Source organism: Sipha flava, unplaced genomic scaffold, assembly GCF_003268045.1.
Source record: "Sipha flava isolate LNK unplaced genomic scaffold, YSA_version1 32_pilon_pilon, whole genome shotgun sequence".
NCBI classification, from domain to species: domain Eukaryota; kingdom Metazoa; phylum Arthropoda; class Insecta; order Hemiptera; family Aphididae; genus Sipha; species Sipha flava.
The window spans coordinates 928,876-952,460 of record NW_020273018.1 but is presented as its reverse complement, the minus strand read 5'-3'; the positions used below and the strand labels follow the sequence as shown (position 1 = coordinate 952,460).

General features: G+C 24.5%; 2 protein-coding genes across 4 annotated transcripts in view; one reads left to right on the top strand and one right to left on the bottom strand.

Annotated features, from left to right (window-relative positions):
* The window catches only part of LOC112686932 (prolactin-releasing peptide receptor), a 114,880-nt gene extending 106,945 nt beyond the window's left edge, over positions 1-7,935 (bottom strand). For both annotated transcript variants that reach the window (XM_025559429.1, XM_025559430.1), the window contains exon 1: positions 7,861-7,935. The gene's annotated coding sequence lies outside the window, so the exon portion shown is untranslated. The remainder of the gene's footprint in view (positions 1-7,860) is intronic.
* A 2,341-nt stretch (positions 7,936-10,276) lies between these two features.
* LOC112686931 (ionotropic receptor 25a) lies at positions 10,277-23,031 on the top strand. Of its 2 annotated transcripts, XM_025559427.1 has the most exons (17): positions 10,277-10,419; positions 10,520-10,672; positions 11,506-11,665; positions 11,827-11,969; positions 13,101-13,327; positions 13,417-13,598; positions 17,935-18,052; positions 18,131-18,358; positions 18,522-18,666; positions 18,737-18,792; positions 18,924-19,123; positions 19,216-19,354; positions 19,927-20,177; positions 20,247-20,446; positions 20,547-20,807; positions 22,508-22,721; positions 22,814-23,031. In XM_025559427.1, the coding sequence occupies exons 1-17, from the start codon at positions 10,320-10,322 to the stop codon at positions 22,848-22,850; spliced, it is 2,814 nt and encodes a 937-aa protein (XP_025415212.1). In that variant the 5' UTR covers positions 10,277-10,319; the 3' UTR covers positions 22,851-23,031. The 2 variants fall into 2 exon arrangements, with proteins under 2 accessions (XP_025415212.1, XP_025415213.1); XM_025559428.1 differs by lacking the exons at positions 10,277-10,419; positions 11,506-11,665 and having other exon boundaries at positions 10,587-10,672; positions 22,814-23,029.
* Positions 23,032-23,585: the final 554 nt, after the last annotated feature.

Genomic DNA, 23,585 nt, shown 5'->3' with positions numbered 1-23,585 from the left:
ATTTTATCAGATGCATTTAATAGGTTCATTTTCATATTTTTTATAATAAATACAAACCCAACATCTATGCATCGTTGTATACATAACATAAATTTAACCTTATATGACAAAACCAGCAACGTTTCTTATGGTGCGTTACAGTAAGCACAACTAAAATAGTAGAGACACATCCACTTCAGAATCTTAAAGTGACTTTCTTTTAAACCTTAAATTAAAATTAATTAGCTGAATTAGTTGAGAAAAATTGGGTACATTTTATTTTAATACATAATTTACTAGGTATTCATATTATTGTCTTTATTAAGATTAGTATATTACCCAAGACTCCAATAATTAGTTCGTCATATTCATGTATGTCTCGGTTATATGGATTACCGTTTTTCTGTGCAAATTAATCAGTTGTATAGTACACACAGATATAACTAATAATTATTTTCGTATTACACTCGACAAAAATGTATAAAAGTAATCAAACATTTAAATCCACTCTTGAATCGATTATTTTATAACCAAATTGTTAATTACGAGAAGATACAAAATATAAAGAAATTATAATGGTTTTATACCGCCCTTTAAGTTTTCAATAATTTAATAATATTTTTCGTCAAATTATTCTTTGACTTATCCATAACAACTTAAACAATTAAATATAACAATACCTTTATATTTATTTCCTCATCTGAACTATGTTATTCAATACAACACATAATCAACTCTAAACGTACAATATTTTTCAAGGTCAGAATTTATTATTTCTGTGGTAATACATTTTATTTTTGCATCTGGCTTTTTTTTTTTAGATCAAACCATTAATAAAAATATTTAAAACTGTTAATTAATGTTAACAGAAGCAAATATTATAACTGTTACTTATTGAATTTTAACATCATAATTTTCAGTTTCGATAAAAAAATAAAATTTCATATAAAACATTAATCGTCTGAATATCTCAACAAATCCTGATAAACATATTGAGAATTGAGAAAAAGCATCATATAATTTTAAAAATATATCTAACTGTGTTAAAAACAAAAATATTCAAATTTTTTAATTTATTTTTTATTAAATTTATTTATTTATTTGATGTTAAAACATAATAATCAAACAAATTTATTTTATTTTACCAAAACTTATATATAATTGCTAAAAAGTACTTTTTTCGTTTTTGATCATGATATCAAAATAAAATCAATTACAATTTCAATTTTAATTAAAATAAAAATTTATTTCGAAACCAATTTTTAGTAAAACAATTATTTTTCTTCTCTTAACACTCAAAGTTCATAAACAAATTAATTTAACATACATTGTATTATACAATGCACATGCCAAATAATTCATTAATCAAATTTGTTTCGTAAAATAGTAAAAAATATTTGCATTTTTTACACTTATATTTAGTTACCTAAAACAATTAATTACCTATGTCCTACAAATTAATATATAAATAACCAACATAATTAATTATAGACATCTCAAATATTGTACTCAATATTTTATATTTATTTTTCCGAATATTATCTACCGTATCTAAATAATTGTATAAAATAAATACACTTATATCTCTAATCGGTAATAATTAATTATTGTTTATAAGTTATAACAACATATTAAAATAAATGTCAAGAAAAAAATTTTAGTATCACTTTAAACGAATTATTAATCAAAACAAAACAATGTTTTATGGTTCTTTGAATTATAGTATAATCTTCAACCAATTTATATATTTATATTAATCAAATAGAAATATTTTGTAAATGTATAACTATTTAGGTATGTATAAATATAAATAATATGATAAGTATATGCATTAATTACTTAAATGATTCTAATGTATTTATTAAAATTGAGATATACATATTTATAATACTCGTATATAATGTTGGAGTAGAAATTCGGCCTTTTTTTTTTTTTAAGAGGGGTATTATTATTTAATTTACTATAGATACCTACTAGCATTAAGTCAATATACCCACACCCGTATAATATGTGAAATGATTATGCAAATTAAATGGTTTCATTTTCAATAATTACAAAATCACAAATCAAAGTTATTATTCACAATTAAACAAATACATATGTGTATAAAGTACCGTACAACAGAATATATTAATTAATTTAATTTAATTCATTCCATTAATTTAGTAAGTACGAGTATAATAGCATTGACCTCATAAGGTATAATATATTGTATATTAGTATGTAAACTATTTAATATTAAGTATTAATTTTCAATTCAACACAAAAGATAACTGCGAAAATGACAATCTTACCCCGCCTTACTAAAGATATACTTAAGTAGAAAACCTATATATTAGTCAGTACCTAGTTATAATGCAATTCAATATAATTACATTTAAACACAAGCAACAAAATACAAATATTATGAAATGTATAGTTTCAATAAAATCATACGAGAATAAACATAATTTTAACAAAAATTGATTAATGACATTCGATAATAAAGTATAATAATGTTATATATTCATAATATAAGAAGTATGCTAAATCATACAATATTTGCATAGTTATGTATTTATAGTACCAGATAGAATGAGCTCTTCTTATAATTTGAAATCAATATATCTAGCATTAGTTTAGAAAATGTTTCGGAGGCCTAGTGGATTAGCTACTGTGTCTACAAATAGTATACTTAACAATGTTAGTGTTATAAGTATAGACTAAAGTCATGATCAGATAAGTTAAATCAACTTTTATGAAAATAAAATCGCATATATAGTCTTTATATTCTAATTTCAATTAAATTTATTTATTGTTAAGATTAAAAACTATTATAAATATATATATATATATAATGCTAGTATCAAAAATGTATTATTTATAATGGAAGTTCTAAATAACTTTTTTTTGTAAAATGATAATTTTAAGCTTTAAGTATTAAATTGAAAAGGTTATGAATTTTCAACTGTAAAATGTTTCATATTCCGTGATCACTGTCAATTTTTCGTGAAAGTTTAAACTTTATTTACTTTTATGAAAAATTGTGACAATATATAGGTATATATATTCTTGATAGTTTCTATACAAATAAGAAAATCGTTTGAAAATCTTTTATAAAATTCTCAAGTTTTTTGTTAAATTAAAATAAATTTATTGACATTTTACAATAAAAAGTAATAAAATTATCAAAATTTAAAATATTTATAAATAGCACAAAATCTGAAAGTATAATAAAAGTAATGAAAGTAATGAAATTTCAAGAGAATGCTTACCGTTTAGTAAAAATATTAATCCTCTTCCATTGTTATTTATAAGTTACAGTAAAAAAAAAAGTATTATATCTCTATAATTTAAAAAATTTTTTAGATATTTAATACTGTTCGCCTATATAGAAGATTCCTGTAATGGATGCACTAGTTTATGTGTAATTGCTTTGATGGCCCAATAAAAATTTGTTTTACATTTTATTTGTCTTCAAAAACCTGGTTCATTCAAATAATTTTTAGAATATTATCTTAAATTTAAAAATGAACACTGTAATTGTATTGTTTACAAAATGCTAACACCAATCGAGGCCTCACACTGTTTTTATGCTTATCACGCGTTTTTCACGCACAAGTCGCCGACTTTTTGATGAGAAGTGTGGTAAATTCAATAATAATGATAAAAGTAGAATATTAAACTATAAAAAAACTTATAATCATTATAATAAGTACAAAATAACATTTTTATTTAATAACCAGTATAATTATATTACTATGATATCTAAAAACTGAAATTTCTGTCCAAATACATAAATAGTTACCATATTTTATTATAATAACACATAACTTAAATTTTTGAAAATAAATTGGTACGTTTAAAATTTTGTTAGCCTTATTTTTGTTATTATTTTATCATTTTATTTTAGTCGGCGACTCTAACGTGAAAAACACGCGACAAGTGCAAAAACTTTGTAACACTTCTATTATTATGAATAATCAACTAAAGTATTTATTTTTATAAACAGGATAATACTCTAAACAAAAAATTGAATAAACCAAAATTTTGAAGATAAAAAAAATTGTTTAAATAAAAATCTTCATTGGGCAATCACAATGAGGACATGTGTACTAGTGACCATATCCATTACAGAAATAGCTTACATATATATATATATAATAAAATATAACAATATAATAAATTAATTATATATAACCCTATAAGCATCAAAATAAAATTCTTCAAAAACCATATTCATGACGATCGGAGTAATCTGTCTGGTCAATTTCATGCATTCAGTCTCAAATTATTGATAAATTTTAAAAAAAAGTATGTAATGGTTAAACAAATACATTCCTCGTTTCATTTAAAATAAGAAATATTATTTTAATTGTTATTTTTAAAAAAAAATAATTTTTATTGATTCTATTCCAACTAATTTGATTTATCTCTTAAATAATATACAAAATTTTTACTAATGAACAAAATAATAATAATATCGTAACAATCCCGTTTTCAGTATAGGTTAGACTATAATTCAGTTTTTTTTAAATAATTCGTATAAAGTTCCATTAAACTTGACGATTTCACAATAAAAGCAATAATGGTATTTACAAATTATATTAATCTCAACATTTTTAACGAGTATAAGTTCTTGTTATTATGTTAGTTTGAACACGTTACGTCGTAAAAATGATTAACGAGCTAGATGACACAATTGAGATTATTTTTAATAAAATAGAATCTGGTGAACTGAATACAAATAAGTTGAGAACTAAATCATGAAATTTATTATGGTTTGACAAGAAAATTTGAGTTCAGATGAACAATAATAAACTTTTTTTTTTTTTGTGCACAGTTTACATTGTGTAGTATTCTATAGTATTCTTTATTATTCTTATATTATTTAACCGCGAGTTAATTCGTACCTATTTATAATAATACAATGTTTTAAATACAACATAACAATGAAAAGTAACGCTACACTGTTGTGATAGGTATGAGGAAAAAGGACACTTGTATTATTTTAAATCGAATACCTACTAAGTTATTGTAAACTACGAACAAATCAAGAGCGTTTTTAGTTTTTACTATTACGTTTCTTTTTATTTTCCCTGATATTCATTGGATTGTAAAAAACTCAATAAGTCTAGTTAAACATCACTTTGGATAGGGAATCGAACACACAAATCGTAAGGATACTTTTTTAGAAAATCACTGAAAAAATATACATGCGAGCATTTTATATTTAATAAAATCTTGACCACATTGTTTGGATGAATCCGACGACAAATATTCCATCCATAATCGATTTTCGAATACTATATAAATTATTTGTTCTCGTATTAAACAATTAAAGACTCAATCAATAGTTTACCTCTCCAGGAGAGTTATAAAAAATAAATTATGTATCAAATAATATCAATCTGCATTGACGTTTGATAGAAAAGTGTAACAATATATATAATATTGTATGTGTATAATACGAATCTTCATGCCAAATATACCATGGATAGTGACTTATATTATTGTATTATTACCATGGTACGTGCACTTTGAGAGTAGCACAAAAGTTTTAAATAAATTGCCAAATGGACGTTAATATCTGCGCGTATCTTATATGACATTTTAAAGGCAATACGTTACATAAAAATTTAAGTAAAATATTATTTATTTATTAATTTATTATTTTTGATTATTTTTGAGAGTATTGATGATTAGAACCATGTAGTATTATAGCATCAGTTTATGTAGGTTTTACGTCAATACTAAATTCAAATTTTTTATCTATTTTGATAATTCTAAGATTTAAGAAATTTAATTTATTATTTATTTGTATTTGGAGGGTACATTTAATATTTTAATTTATTTTGTTTAAATATTTAATCGAAATTTTCTGCTTGTCTATTTGAGCTTTTAAATATAATGAAAGTGTCATCAACATATTTATAAGATGCATTATGCTTTTATGTATGGATAATATATTTTTTTATTAACAATATTATTGGTTTCATAATTTTGCATGTACATTTTAGATAAAATAACAATTAAAGATCCACCTATAACAAACCCTTCTTTTTATACACTTGCATTATAATTATATACTATCTTTTCTCTATTTCATCTAATTTACGTATTTCTATTTACTTGGTTACATTGTTCCAAATTGGTTTAAAATTATTTTTTACTGCATTAAATTTATTTTTTTATTTTTTCGATTGTATCAATTGATCCATTTATTATAATAAGCCATTTAATCCAAAAATATAAAACTAAATTTTAAAAAATTATTGATCACTAAGTTTCTGTTTTATTTAAAAATATAAAACTTTTATGTGAACGTTTAAAAAATGTTTGAGAACTAAAATACTTGTCCATTTACACAAATAATAATAATAATAATAATACAAACACCCGAACGTATTTTTTTACTATGCTTTATTTATAGCTTGGTGTAAAATAGTTTTTGTTTCTTGGATATTTTAAACGTCAATATAATTAGAGATATTTTTCAATAAAACTCAACTGTAACCCTTGATCGTTATAAAGTTAATTTGTCATAATATAAAATGTGCAAGATACAATATCAATATGATATTCAAGGATTATGGCATTAATATCCTTAAATAATTTTTAAATTTAAACGTAATATGATTAAGAAGTAAATAATGACTTGAAGTCTTACTAAACTAATGTTTAATAATTATTTTTTATATTTTCTTAAAAAAAAAGCATTTTATAAAATTAGAATGTAAAATGGTCCACAAATTTACAAATATAAGTGTCACATGCATTTTTTTCTTTATCAATTGAACTAATTTAAAACCATTCTAAGATTCATCATTAAAATAATTGTATTGAAAATTCGTTAAAGAAATAATTTAATATTAACGTTTTTTTTTTTTGTTTTTTGTAAATATATTGTAACTAAACATTTTGAAATTCAGAATTAAATTTAATATCAAATTTAGGATACTTATTTATTTAGATACTTATTTTTATATTTCCTTTGTTTTTTAAGAAATACTAAAAAAAAATATATATATATATAAAAATAAATATAAATATGTAAATAAAAATATGATTATTGAAAAATCTAATAGACCCCAATTAATCTATATAAAATAATATTGCTATGAACACGTGTTAATTCTACTAATATACTCAGACTCCAAATATTAAATTGACCATTTTAAATTCAAACTAAATAACTTAATACGAAGTTTTATAAAATATGTGTATTAATTAAGTTATACAATAAAATGTAAATTATTAAATAAATAATACATTTTATACATGTTATTTATATTTTAAATACGTTAAAAATTAAATAAATAAGTATTATATTTGGTACTATATTAAGTATTATATCATAATATTAAAATGAAAAATATAAAATTTGTTAATTTTAAAATTTATGAAAACTAAAATGCATAAAATGATCGATCAAAATTTTAAAATTTACCCAAATGAAAATATAAATAATTATATTAAATTATTATACTAATACAATTTTCTTCAATTTTTATAAATGAATGATTTTTAAAAAAACACTACGTTATTATATATTACGATATAATACTGTATACTATATAAAATCAAAAACCTCTACTAATATAATACGAATAAACATTTTACTTTGTTTATTTAAAACTGTTAAGAGCATTTAAATGTACTTACATACAAATTTAATAATTAAAAATGTTATACTCAAATATAGTACCAATAGAATTCCGTTATAAATCCAAAGCAAAAAACGATCATTGTAATAATTTATTATCCAACAAAATAAAACACAGCTTTAAATGGTAATCAAAAATACATTATAATAAATTAATAAATATGAATAAATATTATAATATTTATATTTATATAATATGTATATACATACATAAATATATATATATATATACTCACTAATTCGTAATAAATAATTGAAACGTATTATTTACGGTTCTCTTGACTTTTAGGTCATTTTGGCCAAAACACTCCGAAAAGACTGACAGGTGAAGCTGACACAGAAACCTCTCTAGCATCTCGGTCGCGTACTACACGCAAACCGAATGGTTGCTATGGCAATCAGCTCGACGCGTTGCAATGCCTTTTCTCAATGAATTTACTGAACTGAAATCGTAGTTTTCGATATATTTTAATCACCATCGGTTTTAATTGATATTAATAACGAATTAATGCATACCTATTTTATATTATAATTATTATTTAATTTTTTTTTTATCATTTATTACCTTTACTTTACGAATAATTAAAATATTTATACTATACGGATACTGGTTTGTGAAAAAGTCAGTACATTACTTGAACCCGTGAACACATGTATTCTGTTTCAGTTAAATATTTGTCCACACTATTTATGAAATATACTTGTATAATACAATTCTGCCTAAGTTTTTCTTGATTTCTTGTAAATATTTATTCAATTTCAGTTCTAAACTAGAACACGAGTAATTTCATAGAAGTTAACAAATAATAATTTTGGCTTTATATCAATTGCACCGAAAATCGCAGGTAAAGAAAGACAAATTATGGAATGGAAAAAAGGTATACTTCTACGGCGCCGGTATAAAAAGGGTATAATTTATAGGTATACATCTAATGCGCCGATCGATATTCGACTTAATACATTTTGCGATTACTTCAATGATACACATATTGATGAAAATGCAACTTTTTCTCCGTATCTTTGGTCATTGTGTAACATATCAGGCGAAAGAACAACAAATGTCTGTAAAGCTTTTCACTCAGTGTTTAGGAAATATTTTTATTCACCCCATCCAAATATTTTTGTTTTTTATGAAGTTTTAAAAATAATGTAACGCAACAATCATAATGCGTGTTTTCTTAGTTATCATAAATAGACAAAACTCTACGTTTATGACAAAAAAATAAATGGCAAAATAGACATAACTAATTTTAATATTAGACTAAGAACTTTTCAAAATATGTAGGATTAGTGTAAATATATATATAATATACTATTAGTGTAAATACCAAGTATGTAGAATGATAAATTTGATTTTAATTTTAATTTTTGTTTTTAGCCATAACTTGTACTGTATACTTGTTATACCGGCGCAATAGATGTATACCTTTTTAATATACCCTTTTTATACCGGTGCAATAGATGTATACTATACAGGTAGTGTCCCAAATTCGGCGCAATTGACGAATACCAATAATTTATACTTAATACTATTATCCTTTATATATATATATATATATATATATATGTATATATAAATACAGTTATTCCATAAAAAAAAAACTTTGCCCTCATCTAAAGCAAAATTCCCAAACTTTTTGTACCGTTGACCAATTGCCGATTTTTCTTGTTATTTGTATAGCCAAAATATTGAAATTTTTAACATAACACTTTTATTTTTGTTTATATTTTTCTAAGTTAATTTTTTATTATTTAATTTTTTTTTAATTATTAAAATGAATGAAATATAGTAATTCTTATATTAAATAAACATAGATATTTTAATAGAAGGGATGCGCCTGATGCATTGGTAGCACATTTTCAATATTTGGTTTCAAGTTAATAATTAACTAGAGGAGATTTTCAATCAACTTTTTTTTTTCGAAAGAATTTCGACTACCATGTTAAACCATTTTATATGTGGCATTAATACGGAAACGCTATGAAAAATTTTCTTATGATATTCCATAATACAAGATTTATAATAGGTATGTCTCTTTGAAACTTCATTACACATTTATTTTTCGTAAAATGCCGATACTGGTGTTAAACTATCATGAATTACCTTTTAAATTTCATGTACCAGCAATTTTTTTTTTTTTCGTGACATTTATAAGATATAGTCGACCTCTGGAGATTCAAAGTTTTGTATTTTAAAGTTTCTAATGTTAAAAAGTTTCATACTTTATGTTAAGACACTATCATTCCTGATGTTGCTGCATCGTTAATTAATTGATTATACAGTAATTTTGAATGTCGAAGTAGTGTAACATACGTATTTTAATTGTCCGTGTTATTTAATGTAGGTATTCTGAAACTGAAGTACTCGAAATCTTTTTATAGAATTCACTAATTATTTTTATTACGTTCAAATATATATATAGTTGTTTGGTAAAGGCCTAGTAAATATTTTTGTACACTCTCATGGTATATATCTAAAAACTAAAAAGCCTTTAATTGCATTAAAACGACAGACGAATGAAATACGTAATTTAATTTAATTTAATTTATTTTAGCCAAACGTGCTTCCATTCAAGTTTAATGGTGTTTTGACCAACGTATCCATGGGTGACTGTTAACAATGGTTCTTGAAAAAAAAGGTTTTTTTTTATGAATAGTCGTAATCGAAAATATTTTAGTTAACAATTGTAATAAGATGTTAACCATGTATACACTCATACGAACAACAACGATTTTATGGATTACTAACCTACTAGACGTGGGTTGGTCACAAAATTTACAGACAATCAATATACGTAAGTTAAAAAAAATTAATTAATTTTATGAAAATATTTCAACTCACAAAATTAATTTTAGAAAAAATATTAAGTAATTTAACTTTTTGATTTCTAATAGTATTTATCAGTGACCGAAATAATTTAGTTGCCGAAGAAACTTTGAATGTAGCACTAAACTATATCCGAAGGAATCCCAGGATTGGATTGATGCTCGATGGTATATACTCGGTGAAAATTGGTGGAGATGATGCTTCAGAAATTTTAGAAACACGTATGATTTATATTACAATAACAATTAACTTATGTATATCTTTAAATTATAAAAAATTATCTGTCAACTGCATATATTGCGTAGGTGTAAATTATAATATCTATAAACAAAATTCATTTAATGCATATATGAGGCGAATTAATTTTACATATATTTTAATCATTTATAATTATGAATATTAATTTGAATTTAAAATATTTTTGATATCGATTGTTTTTTTTTTTATACTTAATTTTTTATAATTTATACAATTTTTAGTTAACTTAATACAAAAAACATCAAAAATGTATCAAATGTTGTGCATTTGCATAGTAAAAACTGTAAAGTAATATACTCGTAATTGAATTGGGTCATGAGGGGAAAAGTTATTTCTTATAAACCGGTTTAGAGGATAATTTATAAGATATTCTAATTTTTTCGGAAGTAATCAATGAACGTCTCACGCTGTCCAATGAGTTTAAAAAAAAAATTCTACAAAACTACTTATTGTATAACATATTATGTCTAAAAATTATATATATTTTTTGTATAATAATTTATATTAATAGAAAAAATATAATAACCATAAACTACTTAAAATTAAGTGTCCGATTACGAAAGCAGCAAATATATTTTTTATTTTACACTACACGCCTTATTGGATTACATTTCTTAATTGTTTGAATAACTTTTTACTAATTTATTTGGATGAATAATAAATATTTTTACTAAACACATAATAACAAGGGGAATTTTAGTATTCGGTATTTTTGTCGATGATTATATATTATTCGGTGAACATATTTAAAAATTCTTGTTTAAGCTTATGGACGTTATTTTATTTAAAAATATAGTCTGTGTGAATTATAATGCATCGATTCGAAACAATAAACCACCTCATTTGGTTATTGACACTACGATAAACGGAGTTACATCAGAAGCCGTTAAATCATTTACTGCTGCCTTGGCATTGCCCACAGTCAGTGCATCATATGGTCAAAGTGGCGATATAAGGTGAAAAACCGATACATATTGATAAAATAGTATTCAATGAGCTTACTTTATTCATTTGTTAGTGTTAAAAATGTGATACAACTATTGAAATGAAATATTTTCAACTTGAATTCGAGTTGAAAACCTAAAAGTTTAATGTTTATATTATTACATTTTTACAGACAATGGAGAAATTTAGATGGAGAGCAACAAAAATATTTGATCCAAATAAGTCCGCCTGCTGATATTATTCCTGAAATAATTAGAAGTATCGTGGTAGCACAAAATATAACGAACGCTGGTATAATGTTTGATGATACATTTGGTAAGTATACAAATTGCAAAAAATGTATGTATTTATTTTTATTTGAGTTTATATCTGAACACGTTAAGTGGGAATAAGTAGTGTTTGATTATTGTCGAGTTACTTATGTCATAAAATTACAGGAATTAATTTTTAGAATATTATTCTCCAAATCGGAGCATATTTTTTTATTTACTTGTTCACACATGTTTATCCGATTTAAGTTTAAATTAGTGGAGTAGGTTTACAAAAAAAAATTAGTAATAATAAATATTACTACGAGCAGATTATTGTAATATTCTATATAACCAGTGATTTATATTTATAGGATATTTTGCCAAAATATACCCTGATAATGGTTTTAATCAGTTAATAATGAAAATTTCTTATAAAGCTATAGTTACTTCTTTAGCACTAAAAAAAATATGTGAATGAGAATATTAGGATCCGTTTATTTCATAATAATTAAGATGGTATTCCGATATTAAAGATAATTTTAATCAATAAATAATTTTATTATTATAATTCTCGGTATCGATTCTTTAATAAAAAATAAAACAATAAAAGAATCTTATTGAATCTAATCGCATAATTTTACTGGAAAAATATTCATTAACCTTAAACATTATTAATATACTAATTCACTGATGTAATATCGCAAAACTTAAAATATTTCAAAGGAAAACAAAATAACAACTCTCTTTAAAAGTACAGTTTCACTTAGTTGGACATGGTGAGGAAAACTTCAATAATTCTGTTATTTGTTAATATCATACAACGGGGTGACGATAATTTTTACCAATTAAAAAAAAAATGGTTTATCTTTTGTACTAAAGTTCTTCGATAAAAAATTAAACTTTATAAAAAACATCTGAATTAAAATCAATTAAAAAAAGATCAATACTTAAAATATAGTCAATTCATTTCATAGTACATATATAAAATAATAAGTATACGCACTAACTTAAGAAGTTTACTGAATATGTATCTTTAATTTAATCAAATATAATTTTACTACATTCTATATAATTCTTTATAATAAACCGTTTCGAGTAGTTTTTAAGTTAAATTACCTTAAAATTATTTGATTTATGAATAATATTAGAATATCTAGAAAATATTATAAACTTTAATGGATTTCTGTTATTACAGTTATGGATCATAAATACAAATCGCTATTACAAAATATTCCGACAAGGCATATTATAGCTTCTATAGACGATACAACAAGCATCAAACTGCACTTAAGTAGATTTCGAGATGTAGACATAGTAAATTTTTTCGTTTTGGGGAAACTATCGATCATTAAATCAGTGTTGGACCACGCAAATTCTAACAAATTATTCGGTCGAAAATATGCTTGGCATGTAATCACACAGGTAAACAATTTTTTCTTCACAAAAATATTTTGTAAAACGTTTATGTATTTCAAGAAATATGTTTTTAACTTTTAATATTCCATTCGTAGGATAAAGGATCACTCAAATGTGGCTGTTCTAATGCAACTATTCTGTATGTTAAGCCCGAGCCAGATGCTGGAAGTCGAGAAAAATTATCGAATCTAAAAACAACTTATGGTTTAACATCAACTCCAGAACTAAAAGCAGCGTTTTACTTCGACTTTTACTATCGATCTTTGTTGGCCATCAGGTAAAATATTAACATTTAAGTCATCAACTATTTAAAGAAATGTGAATGTACTTTTAAAATGAATAATATGGTAAAATTTTTACAAGTTTCTATTCTGTTGTAAAAAAAAAAAATTAAAATATTTTTCCAGAAATGTCTTATGAGATTACAAGATGTAATAATCTATATTAAACATATATATTATTACTTGTTACTATAGCAACTATAATAAATACTATACGGTTATATGCAAATTGTACAAGAGTATAGTGAGACTAACTATGCTATATGGTTTAGAATGTTGGGTGGTTGACAGGAGAATAGTATAAAGTATGAGTGTTGCGGAAATGAGAATGCTTAGATGAATGAGTGGAGTGACAAGAGAAGATAGAAAAGGAATGAATATGTATGTGGTAATACTGGTGTAGCGTCGATAGTGGACAAGTTGAGAGAAAATATACTGAATTTGGTTATATGATGAGGCGAGAGGAAACAAAAGCAGCAAGAATGGTTATGAAAATTAACGTTAAAAGGAAAATAGGAAGAGGTAGACCATAAAAGAGATAGTTTGATACGATTGAGAGTGATATGAAGGTAGATGGTATGTACATAGGTAATGTAAAAAATCAAAACAAGTGGAAGCTTAAAACAAAAGTGGCCGACTTTAAATAGTTAAGAAAAAAGCGAAGGAGAAGAAGAATTATATGCAAATCACTACTTATTGCTATACCAGTTCTGAATTTTTTTACGCATTAATTGATTAGTTATCTTTATGTTAATAATATAATAACTAAAGCAAGAATTTTAATGATCAAAATAAATTAAAAGTATACCTTCAAATTATTTAAAACGATGTGTTAAAAAATAATTTTTAAAAATTACCCAACAGCTATTTTTTAAACATTTCTATGATATGATATATTTTAAAAAATCGTAAAAAGTAAAAATAAAAATGATTTTGGTTAATTTTTATTACTACATTAAATATCCAAAAATACTCATAATATCGAAGATTATTGTTATAAATAAATAGTTTTTGTTAGATATCTATCAATAAATCAACGATGGTATTTTATAGAACAGACTATCTTCATAAAAATTAATTGTGAATTATTTCTGTTATAAATGTACAAAAAAAAACATGAATTGTTTAATATAAATTATTTTTATAGATTAGACATCATATAAGGATAAAAAAATACTCCAAAAATTAAAGAAGGCTAACAACTGACCTAAAAAGTAGAAAAAAAATTTTTTTTTAAATATAAACTGTACATTCATAATTGATTTGAATAACATTTTTTGTTTGAAAATTGATACCCTATAAATCATAAGCAAATGTATTTATTATATAGGTATACTATATACTATCTACTGTCTTATCCGTTATGATATATATGTCTTTTATATAAAAATATGACAATAATGAAAGAACCAAGCATGAGTAAGATTTGTAAGTAAGTTGGAAAAAGGGTCATAAGTGAAAAATGCGAGTAAGCTCAGAAAGGGTACACATGTGAAAAATATGAGTAGAAAGGATTACAAAAAGTGAAATAAGCAGGTAGCAAAATCTCCAGGTGGCCAGGTAACAATATAAAATAAGAAGTTCTAATATATTATACTTATCATATGAATACTCAGAGTATGCTGTATCCCGAAGCTTTTACATTTTTCAACCAACAAAAGACGAAAAAAAAAACAAAATTTAAATTTATTCACCAACTATTATTTGTCAGTAAAATTGTTTTTCAACTTTATTATGGCAATTAGTAGCTATATCTTTGCAGTTTACGGTATAAAGTCTTCGATAACATTTATAAAAACATGCACGTTAACGTTTAATAAAAAGTTTTTTATACTTGTAATTTTAAAAAAAAAAATTAAACTTTAAGTATTAGTTTTTTAATAATATAATGTTTAATATATTTATATCGAATAAAATACTTTTTGAAAATGTGGATCAATATTTAGATCAATATTATAATGGTAATTGTCTAAAACAGTGCTTCTCAATGGGGGTGATATCGATATTTTCAATATACAATTAACTCCGAATAATATGCTCTATATTCCTTAAAAAGATTTTTTTCGTGAGTGGCTCTGTAAAGGGTTATTTTTGCCAATGAAACCAAAGAATCCCGAGAACGTTTAACCGCCTGTTTAATGTCGTTTTGTTTCGTATTATCATCATTGATGTACATAGACTTGTATTTCAGGAGGTGCCTACAATACTTTTATGCCCTATCTTATCAAAACGTGTATATAGGTGTAGATAGATTTAATAAATTATAATGTATAAATAATTAAATAAACATTACTTAATTTATTTTAATGTTGTGGTATATTATTACCAATGAATATGTATTATTTGAATCTTGTATATTTTTCTTAGATAGCTTCAACTTTTATCATTCATACTTTTATATTCAATTATATCTGTTATATTATCATAAGAAGTTTTTACTTGAAATTTAGTTTAATTTTTCTGTTATGAAACATAATTCATTTTTTACCAAATATTTTAGAATAAATTACATTTAACTTGAGCAACATCAATTAAAATACGGACCCTTTACTCTTAACCATAATTTTTAGAGCCCCATTCATAACATTGGGGGGAGGGATCCTGAGAACACCCGGCACCCCTCGTGCGCACTCTTATACCTATCATCATATAGATTCGTGGGTATTTCTATAAGAAAGTATACTTAGGATTAATAACAGTACTTCTTACTGGGAGGATCACTAGAAGATACGACATCACATTGTCAATGCTGTTAATATATAAAAAAACTAACCTCGGACAGGATAGTATAATTTTACTGTATTCGATTTGAATGCAATGATTGCATTCGATAAAAAACGATTCTGAGCGGACGAGGGAATCTTTTTTATTTAATTTTGTATAATTAATATTTAGTAAGAAAAAATTAGTAGGTACTTATCAAAAATATTTATATAATTCTAAAAAAAAAATCAAAAGTCGCTCAAATGTTTTGAAAATTTTCCATGTCTATTTAAGGCTAATATAAGTAAACAATCTAAATTTCAAGTTTCTACAAATGTTTTTAACCGAATTACAACAAAAAACTCCCAAAATTAAAATGTCTATAAATAGCTCAACAATGGCTAACATTTTCCGAACTTCAAACCGTAAGAAACAAAATCCAACTTACAACAAAAAAGATCTCTTGTTATTTTTCATTTGAAACTATATTTCTGGTAGAAAACGTCGTCCGTAATTATTTAATATTATAAAACCGTGAAATCGTACGTTTTTTTCTCCTTTAACCGCTTCTATTTCGAGTACCGTTTCAAAAATCGAAAAATTACGTCTCTTAAGTACCAGTTCAAGAACATTTCCTATCAGAAAAGATGCTACACTTGATACTTTTGAACAAGTTTAGAAGGAGAAAAATTGTTTACAGAATAAAAAAGAAAAAGAAAAATAAAAATAAAAAGAAATAAACATCATTGTAAAACCAATACATTCCTCGCTCCGCTCAGAATCTAATACACAATTTAAAGAAATGCCTTAATTATAATAATAATAACGAGTAATACCTAAGAATGCATAAGACAATGAGTTTCCAAGGTGTACAAAAATTGATTAAAAAGTTGCTACGAGTAACCTATAAGCATTGACCAAATAATTACTAATCATATTTAATCGGCTGATTTTACTTCAATAGAGAAAAAAGCAAGGAAGATAAAGAGAATGATATAACACCGAATCTCTCAGTAATAAATGCACTTTATCATGTTAATGAGCCAAAAATATTAATTGCCAACAACAATGCCAACGAATTATTATATCATTACAATAAAACTTCTTTCAATAACTTCTTCTACTCTAAAAATATAAAATATGTAAAATAAACAAAAATCGAGGGTTTTTAAAGTAGTTCATGTAAAATACTATGTAAGATTACTTTAAATTTATAAATTTACATTGCCATACACAACTTTTATTTTAATTTTATTGTGACAATCTAAATTATTTTCCTGCGTAATACAATTTCTCATTTAATATATTATTTTTAACTGTTCTCTAGTAGAGCGTTTTGAAATGTATTTAAATTGGTATTTCCTGTTAATTAAGTAAATAAATTATTTCTTAACTATTTTATTGTTTTTTTAAAACTATTGACTTATTTTAAAGGATTTATAGAAAAATTGTATGTTTAAAACTGTGAAGATCATTGAGGTATCGTTAGTAAATAGTTTCCATCTCAAGCTCCTCGTATTATTTTTCACTATAAGACACACATACACATATACATATCAGATTTTCTTATTTTTTTAAATAATAAATTGTGGGTGTATTTTAATAAAAAAAAATAAATAAACTGTACAGATCTATGATGAATAGTGTTGAATGGCCCACAAACATGACCTATACTACATGCGATGAATATAATGAAGAAAATCCACTTCCAAGAAGAAATATAGACCTACGGAGATATTTAAAAGATGTAATTAAAATTAAAAAAAAAACGTTCAGACCATCTCACTATACTAATAATATAATATATTATGTCCATACATTAAAGATGACTGAACCACCATCCTACGCTCCATTCTTAATAGATACAAATGGACACAGTTACGAAGAATTCACGATGAGATTGGAAAAAGTAACTGTGCTGAATAGTCAGTCGGTAAGTGCTGAAAACGTGGGCTCGTGGAAGGCAAGTCTGAATTCCCCAATCGTTGTAAAAGATGCAGCAAATATGTCACATTTTTCAGCTGTAACTGTGTATAGAGTGGTTACAGTTTTGGTAAATACTATTTATAATTAATATGTCTTTCACTTCAGACTGCAACCTAGTGAAACAAAAAATAATGTCATATCAAAACTAAGCTTTATTGTGTAAAAATGTAACGTTATTTACTGACCATTATTGATTTATATTAATATATGATTTATATAAACATTTTCAGCAAAACCCGTTTATGATTCAAGTTGATGATGAAGATGGTAAAGGGGTGGTAAAATTTAAAGGGTACTGTATTGATTTAATAGAAGAAATTAGAAAGTTAATCGGTTTTGAGTATGAGATTTACATAGCTCCGGACAATAATTTTGGTAACGTTGAAGTCGTTAATGAACCACAATCAAAATAAAAAATAATTATATTACATTTATTTGTTAACAGGAAATATGGACGAAAATGGCCAATGGAATGGAATGGTGAAAGAACTTGTCGAAAAGGTACACGCGTCCTGTGAAATATTATTAGCATTGGAATTAGCATTAGAATATTATTATTATTAGAAATATTATTAAATATTATTAATTTTTATCATCATAATTCTTAAGGTTTAAATACAATATTTTTCTAGAGAGCTGATATTGCATTGGGCTCACTTTCAGTCATGGCAGAGAGAGAAAACGTAGTAGATTTCACAGTTCCCTACTATGATTTAGTTGGCATAACAATTTTAATGAAAAAACCACAAACTCCAACCTCGTTGTTTAAATTTCTCACGGTTCTAGAAAATGATGTATGGATGTGTATACTTGGAGCTTATTTTTTCACTAGGTGAACAATAATATTACATGCACAGTTTTACAAATGCATATTTATATAAAAATTGCTTGTTTTTGGAATCAATTTTAATATCATTTTATTAGTTTTTTGATGTGGGTATTTGATCGCTGGAGTCCGTACAGCTATCAGAACAACAGAAATAAATATAAAGATGATGAAGAAAAACGAGAATTCAACTTAAAAGAATGCCTGTGGTTTTGCATGACATCATTAACGCCACAGGTAATAGTTTGAAATAAATAATATTAAAGCCAGCTGAATAAAATATTAATTTAAAAAGTTAATTAAAAATATATCAAATACATTTTTGAAATAATTATTTATTAATTTAATTATATATGAATATATTATATAAATTATAGTGAAAATATGTGTATACTCTTTTTAATTAATTGTAACTATTTAATGTACTTAACCTCTCCTTTATAGTATTAATTAAAATGTAATTTTCTAATTGGCTTTATAGTGAATAAATAGGTATAGAGTTTTACATTCAGTTAATAAGGGAACTTATGACTTAACTATGAAAATAAAAATTAAAACGATCTTTGTACTTCTACTTTATCGTAAAAATAATTGTATAGAATTGCAATAGCAAAATGTTAACGATAGAAATTAAAACCTGAATTAATTTGACATTTTGAAAAATTTCATAAATGTAGTGTTCAAAACTTGAATACATAGTTTATACTTTTTTTTAAACCAATACCAAACTAAGAAAATAAAAAAAAAATATTTCAATTAACATAACATTAATACTTACAAAAATATTATTTTTGTTCAATATTTAATAGGGCGGAGGTGAAGCACCAAAAAATCTTTCCGGTAGACTTGTTGCTGCTACATGGTGGCTCTTTGGTTTCATAATAATAGCATCTTATACTGCTAACTTAGCAGCTTTTCTAACAGTTTCTCGGTTGGATACACCTGTAGAATCTTTGGACGATTTATCTAAGCAATATAAAATTCAGTACGCTCCATTGAACGGTTCGGCAACAATGACTTATTTTCAAAGAATGGCTGACATCGAAACGCGGTTTTATGAGTTGAATATGAAATTTACAGCATTAACCATTTTGAGTATATATGGTTGATAAACTTTTTCTAATTATAGAATATGGAAAGATATGAGCTTAAACGACAGTCTCAGTGAAGTAGAGAGGGCGAAACTAGCCGTTTGGGATTATCCGGTTAGTGATAAGTACACGAAGATGTGGCAAGCAATGAAAGAGGCGAAATTGCCAAACACTTTGGAGGAAGCCATTGAAAGGGTTAAGAGTTCCAAATCGTCTAGTGAAGGATTTGCTTACTTAGGTATTAAATGTAAATATACACTCATTATTTGAGCATTGAAAATTATAACTAACAATATTCTGTATAAAATATCCGGAGAACATTTGTTATTTATGTATAGGAGACGCTACTGATATTAGATACCAAGTGATGATCGACTGCGATTTACAAATGGTTGGCGACGAGTTCTCTAGAAAGCCGTACGCGATTGCAGTCCAACAAGGGTCTCCGTTAAAAGACCAATTCAACAACGCGATATTATTGTTGCTGAACAAACGTAAATTAGAGAAATTGAAAGAGACGTGGTGGAATATGAATCCGGAGAGGATACAATGCGAAAAACAGGACAATCAATCCGACGGCATTAGCATCCATAACATAGGTTACACAATACAATTATTTTATCCATTCCCAAGTTTCATGTAACAATAACACGAAAACGAAAATCTATGCATGTTTTTTTTTATAAATATATATCATTTTTTTTTTTTTTATTGCGTCTTAATACGCAAGTTTGGTCGGAAATGTTCGAAATAAATCACCGTACATTGTACGTACATTTTCATACGTGTATTTTTGCGTACAATATTTAAATCATAACACTTATTTATGCATTTTTCAACTGTAAACTTACATAATACATGTTCTAGCACAATAACACTTCAATAATAATTTTGAATGAAAAAAAGTATCCATGATAATTTCCATACCCTGTAAAATATATAAACATATGAGCCGATTATCTTTAATTTACATATCATTTTAGCTCTATTATAATTGATTATTAATGATTTATGTATTGGTATCGTATGCGTATGTTTTTAAAAATTTTTTTAATATTCGTTATATAAACACCAAATATCCATAGATAAGTGCACACTCTATTAAACCGGATAAATTCAAATTCCAAAATAGATTAGAAGTATTTTCTAATAGCAATTATTATTTTGTTCTACTCGTATTAATTTATAAATTTTCATTGCGGCTATAAAAACTTATTTTTTTTTATTTTTATAGGTAAAATAATTTATTGCGAATCATTATATTTGTCATAATTACAAACTCATAATAATATCCTTAAAAGTACAACTAATTTGTTAACGTAACACAATCTCCATGAATCATTATTTTAATTATAAAAGTAAAAATCAATTTATTCAAATAATTAGTCTTGTTAGTTCTAGTATAATATTTTTTTATTATAAATATCAATCAAATTTAATAGCATATACAATTGATATACTAGCATTTTAACTTAATTAAATAAATTATGAGAACATTGTACACATACTTTAATTTATAGTAAATAAATAAATAAATAGTTTATAACATAAAAATAAAATTAAGTCTTAAAAATTCATTATATATAAAAGTTACTTATTTTAATTTTGTATTATTTTATTATTTATATAATAAAATAATATAGGTATAGAGTAGACTCTGGATAATCCGACAGAAAAAAACTAAAGTACTGTCAGATTAACGAAAACGCCGGACTAATAGAATTTCACATGAAAACGCATTTTAAACGCATTTTTACTATTTGAAAAACCTTATTCTATTTTATTAAAACATACATACTGTAAATCAGTGATGCCCAACCTTTTTCCTTTGACGGTCCACTTTGGTAAACAATTATCTTCAAGCGTGCCACAAAGTAAAAAAGTACTATCTTATATATTGGACTTGTTTTCTTATCTTTTACTGTCTATTGAAAAGATTATGAATTGAGGTATACATAATTGTATTTTTTGGAATAATTTAAATAAAAATAATATATGAAAATAAATAATTAAAAAATGTTTTCATACATTTTTAAAATTTTCTTTTATTTGAGAAAATTCGTAATGGGCCACATAAAATACCTTCGCGGGCCGTGGGTTGGGCACCACTGCTGTAAATGAATCTATTGTTGATTTAGATTTAAAAAAAAATATGAATTTGTTTTTGTTTAATGATTTCAAATAATGCTTTTAAGGCAACATTATAGAACGGATTATAGAAAGGTCGGATTACTGAGTTTCCTGTATATACGTTTACTCGTACTTATATAATTGTATTATAACTTAATTGTTTGTTTAGGTGGAGTTTTTATTGTTATATTTGTTGGGATTGGACTGGCTTGTTTTACGTTAGCATTTGAATACTGGTGGTATAAGTATAAAAAAAGCTCAAAAGTTGCAAATACGATGAATCCAAAACAAATGGTAATAGGTAGAGGAGAATTCACTTATCCAATCATACCTAATTATGAAACATCTGGAATGAGATCAAGAAACATTATCCAAGGTTTGAGGTAAATAACCATAATAAAGTAATAAAAATTTAAAAAACAACCCTTGTACTTATTTTCTACGAAATTTGATATCAATTATGTTTTTGTTTTAGACGATCTATTAGTCAATCTACACCCAAACAGCAATAATGGATTCTTCAACAATTGCATTTACTTCATAAAATTAAATTAATTACATCAAGTATCAAATTTATAGTAATTAAATAATAAATAATAAATATTACACTGTTTATTTCTCTTTTAATTTGGTTATCTAGTTCTTTCATACTTCTACTGCAGTAATCTTACCATTATAAATATCTACTACTGTACTTTGGGCCATGCCTGTATTTAATAATATTAATTAATACTAAAATAAAATATACATTAAACATTATTTCCTACTTGTGTGCAAGGTATATTATTGTTTTTTTATTTTTAATATATTAAATGTATAATTTACTCAAATTTAGAATATTTTAATCCAAAAATTAATCCAAAATTTAATCCACGAAATTACCAATTACGTAACCAGTTATTATGTTATGTTCATTAATGATATTTTCTTATGTAATGTGAAAATTTAGTTTTATATTTATAAACAGTTTCAAGACCTGTTGAAAGAAAAAAGAAATGATTATAAGGAAAAAGAAAAACTATATTACAACGACTAAATAAACAAATTCAATTTTGCTGATATTTAGTATCTGATTAATTTCATTATAAATATGTTAACATCCAATAGTAACTGTAAAAATTACAAAGTAATATTTGATAAGGAATTTTTTTTTAAATTTAGATTTACCACTTTTTTGCCACATTAATTACACATACTTGCGATTCCTTATTAGTTGCTCTATAGGGTTAGTGTTTCCATGATATTTG

Excerpts from the sequence above, each read along its gene's own strand:
- LOC112686931 (XM_025559427.1), top strand. The coding sequence starts at position 10,320 with ATGTTAACCATGTATACACTCATACGAACAACAACGATTTTATGGATT. Across the intron at positions 18,359-18,521 it reads ATAGAGTGGTTACAGTTTTG|CAAAACCCGTTTATGATTCA; the intron begins GTAAATACTATT and ends AAACATTTTCAG. Across the intron at positions 18,667-18,736 it reads AGCTCCGGACAATAATTTTG|GAAATATGGACGAAAATGGC; the intron begins GTAACGTTGAAG and ends ATTTGTTAACAG.